At 36.2% G+C, this 19,428-nt stretch overlaps 1 protein-coding gene across 1 annotated transcript in view; it reads right to left on the bottom strand.

Moving 5' to 3' along the window:
• LOC110453962 (tyrosine-protein kinase receptor torso-like) overlaps positions 1-19,428 on the bottom strand; it is a gene marked incomplete at its 3' end in the record, with an annotated part of 72,169 nt that overhangs the window by 42,842 nt on the left and 9,899 nt on the right. Inside the window, exons 7-16 of the mRNA XM_021503220.1 lie at positions 18,762-18,876; positions 17,614-17,676; positions 17,231-17,307; positions 16,628-16,832; positions 16,030-16,217; positions 15,562-15,637; positions 11,973-12,043; positions 11,144-11,358; positions 9,069-9,206; positions 7,800-7,958 (exon numbers count right to left, since the gene is read on the bottom strand). Of these exons, the coding sequence (XP_021358895.1) occupies positions 7,800-7,958; positions 9,069-9,206; positions 11,144-11,358; positions 11,973-12,043; positions 15,562-15,637; positions 16,030-16,217; positions 16,628-16,832; positions 17,231-17,307; positions 17,614-17,676; positions 18,762-18,876 (1,307 nt within the window). The remainder of the gene's footprint in view (positions 1-7,799; positions 7,959-9,068; positions 9,207-11,143; positions 11,359-11,972; positions 12,044-15,561; positions 15,638-16,029; positions 16,218-16,627; positions 16,833-17,230; positions 17,308-17,613; positions 17,677-18,761; positions 18,877-19,428) is intronic.

Here is a 19,428-nt window from a genome sequence, read left to right as displayed (position 1 = left end):
GTCCAGCATGTACCTAAAACAGAGAGTGATAACGCACAACATCAACCTCGAGGTCAAAAGTCTAGGTCACAACCAAAGCAAGGTCAAGGTGAACTGATCACTATGACAAAGGAAGACCTTCACCAACTGATACAGGAGATGAAGCAAAGTGTCATATCAAATGAATGCAGACAGGACAGAAAAGGAAAAGACTGTGATCACCAGAGAGACACCAGGTGTTATGCATGTGGAGGTCAAGGCCACTTTGCGAGGAACTGTCCTTNTCTAGGTCACAACCAAAGCAAGGTCAAGGTGAACTGATCACTATGACAAAGGAAGACCTTCACCAACTGATACAACAGATGAAGCAAAGTGTGATATCAAATGAATGCAGACAGGACAGAAAAGGAAAAGACTGTGATCACCAGAGAGACACCAGGTGTTATGCATGTGGAGGTCAAGGCCAATTTGCTAGGAACTGTCCTGTCAGCAACAATGGAAGTGGACGATGGGGATTCAGAAACCAGACACAACTTGATCCAAAAGCTAAACCATATTCACCAAGGGTATCTGATGGAAACCTGACATCAGAAAGAGGTTCATCATTTCAACAACAGGGATCTTTAAACTAGAGAGGGTTGACTCAACAGGCCGTGAGGAAACTCACCAGAATACTGAAGGCCAATCTATGGACAGCCTGGAAATGGCTCCTGAGAAGACACTAGAGAGGCAACAAGAGGGATCGAACATAATTGGATGCCAAGTACTAAGAAGTGATGGCGTATATGTTAAGGGTAAGGTCCTTGGGACCAAGGTGAAGTTTACTGCAGACACTGGGGCTGCTCGAACAGTACTCTCCACTAGGGCATACGATAAGATTCTGAACGAGAATAAGCCTACCCTAAACCCTCCAGAGATGTTGACAGGTGCCAGTGGAAAACCATTGAGGGAACTCGGCAGAGCAGATTTTGACGTTCAACTAGGCCACTGAACACTAGATAAAGAGTTAGTGATGGCTGAAATCGAGGATGAGGGTTCGCTGGGGCTGGATGTCCTGATGAAAGAAGAGGGTCCAGCAGATGGTAAACTCAGTGAAGATATCCTGAAAATGAACGGAGAGAAAATCTCTTGCATTCAGGTTGGATGTCCACAGCTGCTGCGAAAAGTAACAGTTTCTGAAGGTTATGAGAAGATTAGCAATGTTGTTGTAGACAGATTTGATCCAGCTGATGAATAACCAAAACAAGACTGTTTAATAGTGCAGTGCAAAAACTCTTTGGAAAATCACCCATTGTTGATGTCAGCTTCTTTAGCTGATATAGGGGAAAATGTGACTTCCAAATTATGTCGATTAAATTCCTTTAATGAGACAGTGAAGTCCAGACACAACACTGTAGTAGGAGAGGCTGAGATGGTAGACAGCCTCAAAGACGGACACAAAATATCATGTACAAGCGCGTTAAGATACTTAGCAAGATGTGTTGCCATAGTAATCGGACCTGGAGGCTATAGTTTGCAACAGAGGGACACAGCTACCATACAGACCGGAGAGACCTCCGCCCATGGAGGTCTTGCCTCGCATTTAGGCCATGCTTATATCAGACTGGAGAGACCTCTGCCCATGGAGGTCTGGCCTCGTATTTAGGCCATGCTGATATCAGTGAGGGTCCAGACTATGGAGAATCATAGACCAGAGCGTACTGGATGATGGCTCTTACCAGACTGTATTGGACCGTAGACCAGACTGTATAGGACCGTAGACCAGAATTTGGACTGAAAGAAGACTCGGGAACAATTATAATAATTACCTATGCATAAATCATACTTTTGTGAGTTAGTAAGTATATTGTAAACCAATTGTAAAGTTAAGTTTGGTATAAGCACTTGTCAAGTCTGCTCACTATTGTGAAAACTTCTAGGATAGGAGTATAGATAATTTTTTGAAATAAGTTGTTCATTTATATCTACACTGATAGCTGAAGTATGTTCGAATGTTTTTAGAACCATTGGTTAAATGGTTAGTCCTTAAATTGCATTATTCCAGTGTTTCAGTGAAATTAGTACTATAGTGACATGAACACTCGATATTATGTTGTAATTGGAAATATTCAGCAAAGGAAATATTCTTGCCTTTGAGTTACATTTGTATGTTGTGAAAAGTTACATAAAAACTCTATCAGTGACATTTAAAAATAAGAAATATCAAGTATAGAAATATTATGTGAAGGTTGTGGCAGTGACATTATACAAAATGTGAGAAATGTAGATGGTATTGGAACTGATGAGAAAGGAATAAGATAATTGTTATTTGTGAGAATGATATATGAGAATTGTCTGAGAGTTAGCTGTGAGAATTGTAAGCAGAAATTGCTATCAGATAATTACAAGTTGTAAATGTAGATTGTCAANTGGCTGAAATCGAGGATGAGGGTTCGCTGGGGCTGGATGTCCTGATGAAAGAAGAGGGTCCAGCAGATGGTAAACTCAGTGAAGATATCCTGAAAATGAACGGAGAGAAAATCTCTTGCATTCAGGTTGGATGTCCACAGCTGCTGCGAAAAGTAACAGTTTCTGGAGGTTATGAGAAGATTAGCAATGTTGTTGTAGACAGATTTGATCCAGCTGATGAATTACCAAAACAAGACTGTTTAATAGTGCAGTGCAAAAACTCTTTGGAAAATCACCCATTGTTGATGTCAGCTTCTTTAGCTGATATAGGGGAAAATGTGTCTTCCAAATTATGTCGATTAAATTCCTTTAATGAGACAGTGAAGACCAGACACAACACTGTGGTAGGAGAGGCTGAGATGGTAGACAGCCTCAAAGTTCTACGGCAGGAGAAGGAGCTACACACAAACTCCTCTGCAATTGGAAGAATACAATTGAATAATAAAAAACAGAAAGTCAGAAGAAGAGAAAGAATGAACAAACTTATGAATAAGGATGTTAACTCTGACATAGGGACTGGGGTACCCAAGCACTTGAGGGAGTTATACAAAACAGCAGGTGATGGACGGACACAAAATCTCATGTACAAGCGCGTTAAGATACTTAGCAAGATGTGTTGCCATAGTAATCTGACCTGGAGGCTATAGTTTGCAACAGAGGGACACAGCTACCATACAGACCGGAAAGACCTCCGCCCGTGGAGGTCTGGCCTCGCATTTAGGCCATGCTTATATCAGACTGGAGAGACCTCTGCCCATGGAGGTCTGGCCTCGTATTTAGGCCATGCTGATATCAGTGAGGGTCCAGACTATGGAGAATCATAGACCAGAGCTTACTGGATGATGGCTCTTACCAGACTGTATTGGACCGTAGACCAGACTGTATAGGACCGTAGACCAGAATTTGGACTGAAAGAAGACTCGGGAACAAGTATAATAATTACCTATGTATAAATCATACTTTTGTGAGTTAGTAAGTATATTGTAAACCAATTGTAAAGTTAAGTTTGGTATAAGCACTTGTCAAGTCTGCTCACTATTGTGAAAACTTCTAGGATAGGAGTATAGATAAATTTTTGAAATAAGTTGTTCATTTATATCTACACTGATAGCTGAAGTATGTTCGAATGTTTTTAGAACCATTGGTTAAATGGTTAGTCCTTAAAATTGCATTATTCCAGTGTTTCAGTGAAATTAGTACTATAGTGACATGAACACTCGATATTATGTTGTAATTGGAAATATTCAGCAAAGGAAATATTCTTGCCTTTGAGTTACATTTGTATGTTGTGAAAAGTTACATAAAAACTCTATCAGTGACATTTAAAAATAAGAAATATCAAGTATAGAAATATTATGTGAAGGTTGTGGCAGTGACATTATACAAAATGTGAGAAATGTAGATGGTATTGGAACTGATGAGAAAGGAATAAGATAATTGTTATTTGTGAGAATGATATATGAGAATTGTCTGAGAGTTAGCTGTGAGAATTGTAAGCAGAAATTGCTATCAGATAATTACAAGTTGTAAATGTAGATTGTCAAATGTAATTAAAGGTACATAGTAGTATAATGAACTGATGTGCAACTTATGAAAAATTGTGGTTTTAATATTATTATTATTGTATGTTAAAAAAGTTCACTTTGTTATATTACAAGTTACAAGGAGATGTTATAAATTCATGTGGAAAAAAAATTAGAACTATCCTTGTAAATTGTTTTGCAAGAAGGAACTATTAAGTATTTATTGTAATCGGTTAGCCGGGTGTAATCGATAAGAGTATTACTGCAGGTATATTTATTGAAAGAGTATGGTAATTCAATTTAAATGAACATGATCATTGCCCTGATAATGACAAAGGAAGTAATTCATATTACTTCAAATATTCATATTTATTATTGTAAGTTGAAAATTTGTTGAATTTAAAGACTTAATATTTTTATCCAAGATTGACATATATTTAATTGTTTGAGATAATTTCAGAGTGGATAGAGATGAGAAAAGAAGCTAGTGAGTGTGCCATTTCTCATGTGAGTATGAGAGAGAACCTGCTTGGTTTGATTATTTTGTATTTTTGTAGGGACACTAAAAATGTAAGTAGGGGGAGATGTAAAAATGTGGTATTTTACTGGATTGTTTGTCATGAAGTATGATATCTCCCTGTTCAATAATAGTCACTGACTGTAGTGTCACTAGTACAGTGTGACAGTAGTTTAAATGTTGTAAATATCTTGGAGTTGTCAAACACATGTTTTTAAACACAATGTCCATTCAAACGGTATTTACTCTTATTTAGGTGTTTTCCAGTGTTCAGTATGGTTATTATTCAGATGTAAATACCTTGATTATCTTGGTTTATCGTTAGTCCAGGGTAAGAACCGTCTGGAGAGAGTGAGAAATGTAATGTTTTTGCAGAGAACGTATACCCTGCTAGTGTGTATGGACGTCGCCATTTTGTGAACTCTCGTGACCTCTTGAACTGTGTCAGTCGGGGTCACTTGAGTGTTTATTCCGTTGTGTATTGAAAGTATTGGATATATGGGATTCGATGGAAATATGGGATGCGTTGGAAGTATTGGATTGCGAGTCAGAGAGTGATTAACGGTACGAAAGAGTTGTAGATGTGGATACTATGAAATACTTTATATTAATGTTGATTTGTGAAGTATTTTTCATACAAGTGCTAATTTAGATCGTCGTATTTTATTTGGGTTCAACGGGTACTACGTTGCGAGCAACGGGTGTGGCGCCGTTACGTCTTCGGAGTCCGCTGGGGAACGGGTGTGGCGCCGTTACCTCTTCAGAGTCCGCTGGGGAATGGGTGTTGCCCCGTTGAGCTCGTGCGTTGCCCCGTTGATGTTAGCGTTCTTACCAGGGGCGCAGAGATTCCTTGGGGCGTTGGGAAATCAGTTGCGATCGGATATTCTTAGGGGAAGGCTGGTTTTAAGCTGCTGGCGGCTACTACACTTTTGGATCGTTCCAAAACCGTGGAGCTGTCAGTAACGTTATGCTTGGTTTGTAGGATAAGGGAAGCAACTCGTAGAATAGAATATGGGCATGGACGGGAGATTTTAGTAATATTAACATGTATGGAAGATAATTTAACTTTGTCTTTCTAGCGTACTTTTGGTGGTACTTTTGGTGTTTCAGACAATAGAGTTTGACTTTAGAATCATTGATTCATAGAGCCTAGTGATCAGAATAATTCTAGATCTATATTTTATCCATTTGCTAATCCTATATTAATTCATATAGAGTTGGGATTTTATAGTATTCATTCATTGGCACTTGGTTCATTTCTGTTATTAGCTAACCTACAGTAGGGATAAATAGACTTGTTTTGTCCCCTACATATATCAGAAAGTTCTGGTATCCAGGGTTCAGACATAGTTCGACCTTTATTGTACATCATATTTATGAGAGAATTTGGAGAGAGTCTTTAGAATTGTTTTATCTGTATCTGTGTAATTTGATATTGGGTTCCTTAATAAACGGTAACCGTAAAGGTGTGCGTAAACTTATCTTATGATTTCTGGTTCTTCTTTAGTTACTTAGAACTAGTCAGTCATTAGGTACTTGGTTTGGAAATACCATATAATTTCCTGGGGGCTTGCCATAAGCATTTAGTAACAGTTTAGAATAGTCGTGCTCTCCATGTAAAGGGTTGAGCCAGGGGCGAAGACCGTTACAATACTACAGATTCTTTACCCGATCCTGCGTGTACGCTGGAAGCGATATGTTGACGCATATGAATGTGACTTTCGACCTTGTCAGACGACCATCTCTCGGTATTCCATATTATTGTGTACCTATAATATTAAATCTGGTTAATGGTATGTCTTTACACAAATGCTTTCCTTCAAACACGAAATGCCATCGGACCCTTTACATTGACCAATAACCATTTGTCTAATCAGGTGCAAAAATAATTTCTCCATACTATGGTGCAACTATAAAAATATGTGTAGGTTTCATAACGTGTTCACAAACCTTTGAGAACGGACACACTACCAAAGCCATCATTACATACCCCCTCACCGAAGTGGGGATATAAAATTGAGTTTGCGGGACTACGTTTGGACATCAATCATACGTGATGTTAAGAGCATGTGTTTCGTTAGTATGTTTCCATGACAGCATATTTGGATAACGGGTGTTCACTTTTATGAATAAATAATTTTACGTTAGTCCCTGCAGGTTCGAGTAAAGAATTGACCTGCAAGTTCTAACAGGCGACCAGTGTTGAGTCCTTACAGTTTTTGTTTATTTGTTTTGGGTTTAACGTCCTCGCAATAACAAGGGTTATATGAGAACGGGTACCTAGGAAGACACCGCATGAAACAGAAAGTAGATAGAAAAGAAAGAAGACAGGAAAGGAAAAAGATCGCAAGTGATACAGTGGGGGCAGCAGATCAATGTTGTTATCTTCCATGTAGTCACTTTTTACGAAGCGCACGCAGCGGGATAAACCAGGTCTATTCCTGATTTTGTAATGTCCTCTTAATAGAAGACAGGGCAGAAACCACACAAGATTCTGCAGGGGGCCACATTAGCCGCCTTTTACGTGGGTTTTCATCTGTGTCTTCTGTTAAGGGGAGAGGGGGCATTGAAGAAATAAAAATTGATCTGCTTCTTCTATCACCACACTTTTCTCTCTTCTCTACCCTTTTCTTTCAGCGATGTATCCTTGGGCTGTGGTGAGGACATCTCCAAACAAACAAACAAACAACAATCCATAAAAATTTTGTCGCCGGGGAGTAAATCTCTATAGCTCTTTAACACATGGGCAATTTCGTTTGTTTGTGTGTGGTTTAACGTCCGTGCAACAGACAGGGTCATATGAGGACGAGAAAGAATATAAAAAGAGAAATATCTCAAGTGTTGCAATAAGGAAAGCAGATCAATTTTGGTGTTTTCAATGTAGTCTTCATAGAAGACATAGAAGAAATCCTGCGAGTCTGCAGGGCCCCTAATGTAGTCGCATTATAAGATCATGTAGTGACATACAGCAGACATATTCTTTTCCCGAACCTGCCCGGGTTATATATCGAAGTGTCATAAGTTATAAATGTATTTAAATTTCATATAATCTTGAGTAAGGTTTCGTTCCATATAACTGAACATTTTGTAAAACCGCTCGGAAATACAGCAATGGAGTGATGGCGCCCACACATGAAAATTAATGCACTATGATAAATCTCCTGAGTTATGCTAAATAAAACTTGCTTACAATGTTTCAATCACCTAAATGATGTGCATGTGTAGTGAATTCTCATTTCAAGTAATTAATATGTGTTGTATTGACATTGTCGGTAACCAACGATAGGAAGAATTAGTTATGTTGCACAAGAGCTATACATGAACAAATATACCTGAATGAGTCGGAGTGGTAGTAGTCATCAGACACAGAAACAGACAAATTGATGTAAGCCTCTGTAACCTCCAGCATAGCCTCCAGTTTTTGTCGTAGGTTGATAAAGGCAGGTCGGCCTTGTGGTTTTGGATGCCAGCATGATAGCATCAGTTGATATCTGTAAATTAATTCAAGCAACATGTTAAGCTTACCTTAAATCTTCTCCCTTTAACACTTTATTAATTTGCAAAATGTTCTTATTTGGTATTTGACGAGGAAAGGTTATTAGTTTATCAACCCACGGATTGTGTCTATACATGTTTGTCGAGAATAGTCATTGAGTGATAATCAATTTTCAATAACAGAAGCAAAAATGCATCTGGCCTTCAAAACGATAACAAACAAGTACATTGTCCCCAAATTAATCGTTATACCATTAGCATTTAGAACGTTATAGATTCAAATAACACCATTTTGGATTATCTTGCATCTACAATGCTGGGTTAAACTTTTCTCCTTTTGTCAATAAAGAGCGACCAACAAAAACAGGATTTGGAAACTATACTTTATTATCAATAAAAGTAATACATTTTATTTGGGGTGGTAATGATGACCTCGCATGTATCGCTTGAAGAAATACTTTGCTTATTCAACGCTCTAGATGTCGGCACGATCCAGGAATATCTTTTAGATGTTTATAGTAGATTTATTAGTTAAAGTGAAAATTAAATGTTAGTGCTGTAAAAGGATCACAGCAAAATGTAATCGGTAAGGATTAATATTGCAACCAGTTCATTTACCAGTAATGTAAAATTGAACCTTAGGAAAATCCTGGAATTTGAGAGCATTGGTTTATTTTAGCAATGTTCAGTCAATATTAAAATTAAGAGGGACTATTCTATGTAAAATGAAAATAAATTGAAACATGGAGGGGTCAATTTCAATGTGAAAGAATCAATGGCCCCATGTCCCCCTCAAGGATTATCCATGGAACCTGTCTCAACTATTGACATCTTCTATATAGGTATGATGTATTGCTACTCAAGATTTACTCACAATACTAGTTCATAGAGATACTAAATAATAATATGACTAGCAGAAGAACTCCATACTTTGATTTGGAGGAAATTAACTGAAAATACGAGCTGATTTCCTAATGTCTTATTGCATATACTTGGAATGACTTTTCCATGTATGTACCTTTAACTTAACGGACAGCATACACCTAAAACATCGTTTTCAAGTCTTCATTCATGAAGATTGATTAATCATAGACCAAACTACTTACATGTCAGCACTGCAGTTTCCTGGGTTTTCCATCCTATACCCATCCTTTAACAACCGAAACAAATCCTTATTTGGAATGCCTGGATATGGGCTTCCTCCGAAGGTTACTATCTCCCAAAGAACAATTCCAAACGACCACCTTGAATTAGAAGATACAGAATCAATAGAGTACATAATAAAGTTACTGATTCCATTTCTTAGGTAATGATTACAAATACGTGTTCTCGTTTCATATTGTGATTTCTGTGAAATGAATATGTGACTAATAAACATTTAATTGATCTTTATAATAATATATGATATATTTTACATCCATTTTCGTCGCTATTGATGTATTTTTATATCCTTTACATATTATATTCTATTTTTATAAAGGTTAATTATACATTTCTTGTGAATGTCTAGGTTTTACAGTGTTTTTGGCCATTTATGACTCATAATGTCAATTGAACGTGCAGAAAAAACCAACACGAAACAAATTTGTCTTCAATGACCAACGAACCTTATAAAATATATTCAAACATGTATCCTTTTCATAAGTGATTATGTAATGAGACGATGTCTTCCCCTCCCCCTTTTAAACCCAGTGAGCTTAACTAATAATTCGTGACGATTTCAACACATTTCATAGGAAAAGGAAAGATAATTAAATATCATTTTCATCACAAACGGGTTTGGTTTGGTTTAGTATTTTTTAACGTCCTTTCAACATCTATGGTCATTTAAGAACGGCCTCCCCTGTGTGCAGAACCCAAAGCCTTCTTGACAGTGGCGAACGCTCAACTAAAGGTCAAAAGTGAGCATTGTCAAGGGAGACATTAGGAAAAGGAAAGTTGATTAGAACGAGAAAAGATAAGATCCTAAATTCGATTGCCTCTTACGATCATGCGATGGGGCAGCAGGTACAATTCTTACGCCCTACCTGCAAGGATCTCATAAACGTGAAAACACGCTTTCGCAGGAAATTCATAACAATAAATCGAGGTTCCTATATCGCTTTATCACAACTTAGTTCGTAGGTCGTCTCAAAGCGGTTTACAATTATTCATAGCATCTAAAATTCCGCAATCTTCGTTCTATATTTTGTTCATTGAGACGTCATAATTTATCATGAAGTATGACGTAATTATATTTAATACCGGGGAATTTTTGCCTTTTTTTTTTTTTTTTTTTTAACAATATCATGTTATAATTTAAGTAATATATCATAATGTACTAGAAATACAATATCATGTTATAAGTTAGGTTACATGCATATACAGTATCATAATGCACTAGAAATACAATATCATGTTATTACTCAAGTTATATATCATAATGTACTAGAAATACAATATCATGTTATAATTTAAGTTACATATATACATCATAATGTACTAGAAATACAACATCATGTCATAATATAAGTAATATATCATAATGTTCTAGAAATACAATATCATGTTATAATTCAAGCAAAATATCATAATGTACCAGAAATACAATACCAAATTCCGAACACATGTAGACACCGCCATGATTGTACAGTATTAGGATAAAAACAAAGGTAAACACGTGACCTTTTAGTTTCCGGATTGAATCTTTTATTTTGATTATTTACTTTTATTAACTTCCTTTTCGTTTTAAATGTGAATCAATACACTATATATAATATGCTTAAATTATGGTGATAAATGGTTGATAAAAAAATAAAAAANCGCAATCTGCGCTCTATATTTCGTTCATTGAGACGTCATAATTTATCATGAAGTATGACGTAATTATACTTTATAGCGGGGAAGTTTTGCCATCTATTATTACAATTTGTAGGGCAAGTTGATCTAGACAGCGAATATTATAACTTAACATTCAACATGAAGCAGTAAACGCCTTGCATTATATCTGGAATATTTCATACATCACACAAGCTTAATATCATATTTGTAGGCGATCAAGTACGAAACTAGAAAAATTCAATTTGAAGTCATCGGAACAATAGCACCATATCACCCATTTGGGTCCGTATATACTCCTACTAGAATCGTATAAGTGCTGACTTTAAAAAAGACCTACAAATAATACCAGATAGCCCCTTACACGTCAGATTTCGTTGTGAAGATCTGGTCGTAAATTGCTTCTATGGCCATCCACTTATAAGGAAGTTTTCTCGCTGATGTCGGCTGATATATATTCGTTTCGTACACATCACGTGTGAGGCCGAAATCGGAAAGTTTTAGACAATCAAAATCAGACATAAGTATGTTTCTGGCAGCAAGATCTCGATGGACGTATTTCTTCTCTGCCAGGTACTCCTGAGGAAAACCAAAAAAAAAAAATACCCACAAGCATCAAAACAAACCAGCTGAATTTAAGATGTTTGGGTGCTTTTAAACATTTTGTTTTCTTCATTTTATATTGATATTAAGTATTGTAAAGATATGTGAAGTTAAAATCTACCATGTTTCTAATAAAACAACTTATAGATAGCAATTAGTAGAATTGAAGTAATTTGTACGATGGGCACCGTTGTCTAGACAAGCATTATTTTTCATTTCAGAATACTTTTCCGTACAGATTTAAGAATCAACCGGAATTGGGAAACTGGAATAGCCTATACAAACCCTCCACTTTCAAAATTTAACAGTTCACACTCATCATATTTTTGTCAATGCGATCGTTACACGAGGAATGTCATACTATCAGTGTGATCATCTGACACTGAGTGGTGGTTGTAACATTCTAATATATATTATTAGGACCTTTCCAGTCCGCTGATATCACCAATGTTACTTTGAAACAACGCCACAATGTTTCTTTTTATATAACCGTCTCTCGTGTTTGGAAACCATATAGGAAAGTTTGAACATTAATAATTTAGACCGATATATACGGAATGCTGTATCACATATAGGAAGTATATACTCACCATGCCGATGGCGATCTGTCGCGCGTATGACAATAACCTGGTCTGTGTTATAGGCTGGGTGTCAGATTCTGCTGGATATAACAATAATTATAACATTGTATACGCCGTTTGCTCTGTTATTCATACTGAAACACCTTATCTTTATATATATTGTTTGCCAAAATGCTGAATGAAAAGGGGAAGGCAATAAGATGTGTTCACTTGCTGTGACATACCGAAACTGCTCAGAACTAGTTAACCCGTTGTCAGTATAATATGACCAGGCGGCCATCTTCGGCATGGCATTTCAATAAGGTAGCACTATAAAGCCGGCACCAGATCCGCGCTACCACGGGTAATAACACCAACATACCCTGCCTCCAGCACACATATACACACATGGAGGCACGTCCTTAAAAGACTTTGGCTTTTGATGGGATACAAATTAACCAACATACCGCCTTCTTTGTTGTCACTCTTTCTCCAAAAGCACTGAACGGATCTTTCAAATTTCTTTTGTCCCTAGTTGCGCATGCTGTATTTTGGGACTGATCGGAAACACTAAATGGCCGCCTGGCATCCATATTTGATTTTAAAAGTTGTTATCACTATTTCTGCATGTGGTACACAACGAACAATGAGCTCACTATGAAAGGACATTCTCAAACCCAGTGGTATGAACATTTAAATGAAAAGATTCAAAGTGAAATATATTTACTGTTGACAAGATCATCAACCCAACTGATATGGGAAAAGATAAAGATCAAACCCTCATAGAACTAATAGAGATCTTAAGATGATTTGCGCCAATATCCCTCTTGGATATGTTGTTTATAACATTCCAAAATAGTGCTTAAAATCAAAAGACAGCAACTCTTAATAATTAAAACGCGATTTATATATAGGTGAATGCAATCATGTTTTATTGAACAAAATTATGTCACTAATATATTATCTAATATGTAGCTTTAATATGCCTGTGCACTGAAAATAATAAACCGCCTTTATCCCGTTACCATAACAACAACGACGTTTTCGCAACTGATACCTGTATCTATGTTTTGCAATTTTAAAAATATCAGCTTTATACATACATGTATAACACACATAAAAGACGAAGCGAACATTAACGCTAGTTGTAAAATATAGGCTAAATACCTATAACACTTATAAAAGACGAAGTGGTATTTCAACTAACAAAACAATCTTCACTGATATTTGATGAAAAACACATATCTAAATATACATACGAAAGAGGCTAATCAGAATCCAGTATCAGCAATTTTTATGTTTTCCGTGATATGTATTTTGCTGTATCAGGAAACCCAGATATATTCTTCGTATCTGTATCGATACCCGGTCAAAAGTGTTCACTTTTTGTCTTACTCTCTCTCTCTTTAATTTGATTCACATTATATATAGTTTACATTAACTTTCCATGCATCAATAAATTCGTTACCCGTACTGTCAGCCCCCCCCCCNNCCCCCCCCCCCCCCCCCCTCCCGTTGTTACCTCCTTTGGTGCATGTCTTCATAAGACTGGCTGGTTCGAGGGAGGACAATTTGGGAAATATGTTGTATCGTTGAACAAGATACTTTACCCCGCTTGATCTAGTCTACTCAGCTGTAAATGAGTACGTGGAAGGGCAGTGCTAGAATTGTTGAATGCTAGCTTTGAGCGCCGAAATTGCAGCATCGGCTGTATGCTCCCCATGGAGATGAGAAAGATATTAGCTGGTTGCAAAGGCCGTATAACCACGGATAGTAATTTGTGAACCGCTTTGAGACGACCTACGAACTACATATAGGTTGTGATAAAGTGATATATAAGAACCTCGAGTTATTATTATTAATATTAATACTACATGCAAATACATATAAGCTCGCAATTCACCCATTATTGTGGATTGTCCCACACAATTTGCCTCCCACAGCATACAGTTGGTAGCCTCATGTATATATTTTTCTCGATCCCCGACTTGCATGGACGTGTTATTGTACGATTAACCAGGTAAGTAGTGCAACATTGCACGCATCAAAGCCTATAGATGTCATTAAGGTTTCAATAAAGTCAACCGTCTTAAAGTACAGCCATTAACAACCAGATTCTTTCATATTTAAGATATGATTTTCTACACATTATGTGAACACCTGCTATTGATAAAACAGGATTTTGCTATTTGTATGAGAGAAAAAACCCAGAAAGTGAAAGGCTTTTAAACTTTTAACAAACGACATCTCTAACGTTCCCTGTATGTATGCTTAAAACATATCAAAACATATTTTTATGAAACTTCAAATAAAGCAATATCTTCATGAATAATTCAAGATAGTTTAAAGTGCGTTTCTAAGCTGATCGACACGTGGTGATAGAAAAAAAGTCCCGAACATGTAATGTTAAAAAAGATCGACATGAATTTGATCACACAGTACGATAGTTGAAAAATATATATCAAACTAGAGAAGGAAAAACTCACTCTTCCACACAGTCTCTCTTCCCCCCTGAAATTTCATAATGAACTATTCCAACCTTTGAATTGGAAGAGTTCAAATATGGCTTCAGGAGTGAATGAGTTAATAATCGAACAATTCTACTTGAAACAAAAGCGTTCATTTCTGTGACAGGTCTTACTGAGCATATAATTCAAAATTTGAGAAAAAATGTCGGAAGGAAATATAAAAAATTGAGGTGGTGGCAGTTTTAGAGGAAGAAAGTCATATTATTTCTCGGCACTTCCATGTTGTTATCGAACTAACTCGGTAAAATCAACATTAGAGAATAGGCAGAAATGATGAAAGGAAGAACAGAAAAAGGGAGGGAAATACGATTAGCCAAGATTTAAGAGTCACTACATTTCATAATTGTTATGCGGTCTGTGGTTATTGTTTAAGATTTCCCATACAAATTATGAATAATATTAATGAATCAGGTAAGATTTTTTTAATTCACTGAAAATATTGCAATTAAGTTTCATAAATCAAGCAGTATAATTAAAAACATGCGATAGGAGTTTGTTAAAAAAAAACAGGTGTAATGGTCTCAGTTATATGATCATCAATGGAGTTAGCTCCCCTTTACCACTGCCTTGCACATTGAAATCTATTGACATCTATTTTATACCCTAATTTGCACAAGTTTCTCAGGGCCAAATAGGGGAAATATAGATAAATCTTAAAATCTTATTTTTTTTTATATGAAAGGAGCAATATTAAACAAATTTTGACTGGAGTATCTTTGAGCAAAGATAACTAAATTGTGTATGAACGGTGCTAGGATATTGTCCCCTATGGGATAGAGGGGTTTGGCGCCATAGCAAAAAAAAACTTTTAAACTTTAAAATCCACCTCCTTCCATATGAATGAAGGGATGGTAACCACACCAGGAGCATCCATGGGAAACTCACGCACTGTTCCAGTGTAAATATAGGTTAAACAACGTCACGTCACGTCATCAAACCGAGAACGCTGAGTAACAACAAAACCACAAGGCATTACATGAGCATAATTAAAAACATAATTAAATTGATTTTACTTATGTCAAACATGTCTTCTGGGTCAGGTTATTTAAGTGATTGAAATATGGATCGTGTATATTGCTTTAAATTTATACCATTTGTATTCTCCGTCATATCCGAAAACATGCCACTGTCTTCGTGTTTTAGCTTGGGACTGCTCTCATACTGTGTCTGCAACAAAACATTGTGACAATCGTTTAAGAATTAAAAGAAACTAGATTTTTGTTATGCGTGCAAAACAGAATAATCAGAACTACTAAACCCGTTCAGGATCGAGGAAATATTAGGCAGGCTGTATACTTTTGTATATTGTAAAATGGTAATAAAGCAACGCCCCGTGCAGAAGCAGGGACAAAATTATGGCAATTTGAATTGTCTAAACTACTCTAGAAACTGAAGGGGAGATGCGTGAAACCTCTTAATTTATGAGATTCAAAATTTGAAGTTATAATGTAATTACATCAGTATTATACTTAACAAACAGATGACTTCAAATATTTTCTCTCCGTGATACGTTTCTTACTTTAAACTGGGAGATCAAAATTAGGAATTAATAAACTCACCTGCGGTCTTATCCGGTGTAAGTACTGCCTCAGGTCACCTAGTGGACAGTAATCCATTATCAGACAAATAAGGTTATCGTTCTTTGTGCAGCATCCAATAATACTGACAATGTTCGGATGATGCCCCAGCTGTTTCATTGCCTCAATCTCCTTAAAAAGGCTCCGTCTTTCCACAACGTCAGGGTGATCTATTAAAATAGATTAGTATCATCTGATTTATCAAACAAAACATCAGCCAGTTATTTTTATTTCAGTTTCTTAGTTTAAAATGATAAAGAGCTGGCCGGCTGCGCAACAAATTGCCATATACATGAGCAATGCGCTTGATTAACAAGTTTAATTTTATATTATGCCAGGAAAAGTACCAAAAGATAATAAAATGTCGCAATGAGCGTTATATTATACGAATATATCTTTACATCAGGAGTTTTATAAGTAATATTGAAACGCTTTTATATATATGTTTATAACGTGATACAAATGGAAAAAAAAAATGAGAATAAACAAAAATGAAATGTTCATTTGTGTCAATATAAACATAACTTAGGTGTTTTCTTTGAAATGTTAAATACATATACAACAGTATTTTCATAGGAACCTTTCAACATCTTCACAGCCACAATCCCTTTTTTGGCGTTCTTTCCTGGAATCAATAACTCCGCTTTGACAACCTTGCCAAATGCACCTTCACCCAAAGTGTTTAAAAGCAACAACCTTGAAAACTCGACCTCGTATTCGTCCAGAATGATAGGACCATCACACCCAGTGCTGGCACAAGCATTATCATAAAGAGGATTTGTCTCCTGTAATAGAATTTCATACCTATTGTAGAAACCAATGTGTTCAAAGGTTTTCATACACCGAGGCATAAAAATGGAAAATATTTCTGTTTTTATTTTTGGTCTCAAACTTACAATGAAGGAACTACTGAAATATTCATAAATTTTGCATTTATATTTTTGAACTGATTCAATGAAAGTGAACTATACGTAAATGTAGAAGAATATATCCGAACATTTGAAGACATTATGTACCTAACCTAGAAATACGTCATATTTCTTTTTATAATGATTAGTTAGGATTGTCTTCCTGTTAAAATGAAAGTGTTGCTAATGTAACTTTTAAGCTGTTTAACAATTTTTTCATTAAAAAAGAGAAAGAAAGTTGATTTCCCTACCTCCATTCTGTTGATCCATTTTACCTGAAACGCACGCCTTTTTCGATTGGTATGACGGAAAAGGAGAATTGCAGCTGACATGATTAGTATAGAAACAGCAACTGCAGAACAAATGTAAACTTTGTTTTCTGAAAAAAAAACACCTTTTGAAGTTACTAGAGATAAACATTGGATATGACGTATCAACTATGAAATGTTTGTTACAATTATTTTTTTGATATTAAGATATGATACATTTCAAAACAATTCAACATTAATCTGAAGAACTTAAGTCATCACCAGAAAGCTTTATAATATTAATTTTCACTATTTGTTGTCATACTCCATGGAAGCGGGCATTAGTTAAATGCCAATTAATGATCCCGTTAAACCAAGTGATAAGACACATCGATGTATCGCATACATACCGGACATGCCTAGAATCGTAGCTGAAGTGTTATTCTTAGGCTCGTCACGGTAACCTACAACACCTAGCGTAAAAAAGACAACATGGGTAGCTTGTTTGGAGAAACTTCAGTTAATAAACCATCTGTGACATTTAATGAGGTTCTGTAAGATTTATACTGATACATTAAGTATCTTATTCGTTTTTCATTGCTTGGAGCAACCTAACACAGTAACGTGAGAAATCCCACAACGAAACATAAGTATGACCCCTAACTAGCCAGTCCTAGCTGCCACCTGTTCGCGCCAAAATAAAAGCACCAGTTAATCGTTTCCGTCTTTCCTGACAAACTTTTTGACTCCTGGCCATTTTGAAATACGTAGAAATGCAAAAGTAGATACAACCTACAACCGAAAGATATCAAACTGACATATTCTGATTTTAAAGCTTCCATAGCGAGTTTTTTCAAAAGGAATTGGCAATATCAATGTTCTGAAGATATAAATAATAAGTTATTTGCAATCATATCACGTCTTCGATGTAACGACAATTTTCATGGGTTAATAGCGGTGTATTATTAGACAAGAGACAATGCGCGTTCATTTATTATTTTCCAACAGACCAACCATAAACCTCCCCCGTAACTGGAAACTAGAGAATAGCGGGACTGGTTCCCTTTGTCGAATGATGATCAAGACATTTGAATTTGTAAATATTTGAAGATTCGCTTGCGGACCTCTAGATCTATATATAAACTGTCAACCTCACGGGCAGATATTCCGCTCAACTTACTCCGAAGGTGACTTTAAATAATGTTTGTAAATCTGTCAAGTGCTGATTTCGATACATTGAAGGATTTGATTGACTAAAATTAACACCTGGTATAGGGCATGACGTCAGTATTTATCGTCTGTTGACCAAATGACAACTGAATATTAAGAAAAAGCTTTCCCAAATATATCCAAGGTAAATAGGTATAATAGAACAACAGCTCACAGGGTCAGAAATGATAAAAATGCGCAGCTTGTTGTGGAATTCAGACATATAGGCATCCCGTGACCAAATTGCAAGAAGCCAGATACACACACATGCATTATATGGAGGAACGTTTTTAATTTACCAAAGCTATCAATAGGACGAAAAATATAAAACCAAACATTTTTCACTTACCAATATCAACAACTGTAGTGATGGGGTCGCTCGTTCCACCCACAGATGTAGCGCGGAGCTGGATACGATATTCACTGTTCCAGTGCATTTCCGGTATCACATGACTGGACTGATTCTGCGGATAGAGACTCGATTACTGTATCAAGTTAAACATCATTCTCAAAACGTTTAAGATCGAAAATGAGATATAATGATAAATGTACTGTAATATATCGAGAATTGTAGTAGAGGTGGTATTCTTAATATCGTCACTGTAGCATACAACACCTAGCGTTATAAATAGAACATTTGGGGAGTCTTTTCTCTCCTTCATTCTCTTCCTTTTCGGTGGGGTTTTTCTTGTGAATCCATCTGCATATGACCTTGACGGTTGCATGGGCTAACAGATTATTTGAAGACGGGAGCATTTGGTCGAATATTAAGAATATTAAATCCTCTGTGTCACAGGACAATCGGAACTAAATGTCAACGCTAAACTTGTAAATCAAAAACTAAAGGCGATAATCGTATGCTTCGGACGGACGGGTTGTCTTTCACTCATTTACCCCTAAATATACATTTGAACTCTTCCAATTTAAAGGCTTGAATAGTCCATTATAAAATTTCAGGGGTGATTGAGTTCATTTTTGGATATGGATTTACAACTTCACACAAAATCACATTCAAC

Source organism: Mizuhopecten yessoensis, unplaced genomic scaffold (genome assembly GCF_002113885.1).
Source record: "Mizuhopecten yessoensis strain PY_sf001 unplaced genomic scaffold, ASM211388v2 scaffold7551, whole genome shotgun sequence".
In the NCBI taxonomy this organism is placed as follows: domain Eukaryota; kingdom Metazoa; phylum Mollusca; class Bivalvia; order Pectinida; family Pectinidae; genus Mizuhopecten; species Mizuhopecten yessoensis.
This window is presented reverse-complemented; position numbering and strand designations above follow the sequence as displayed.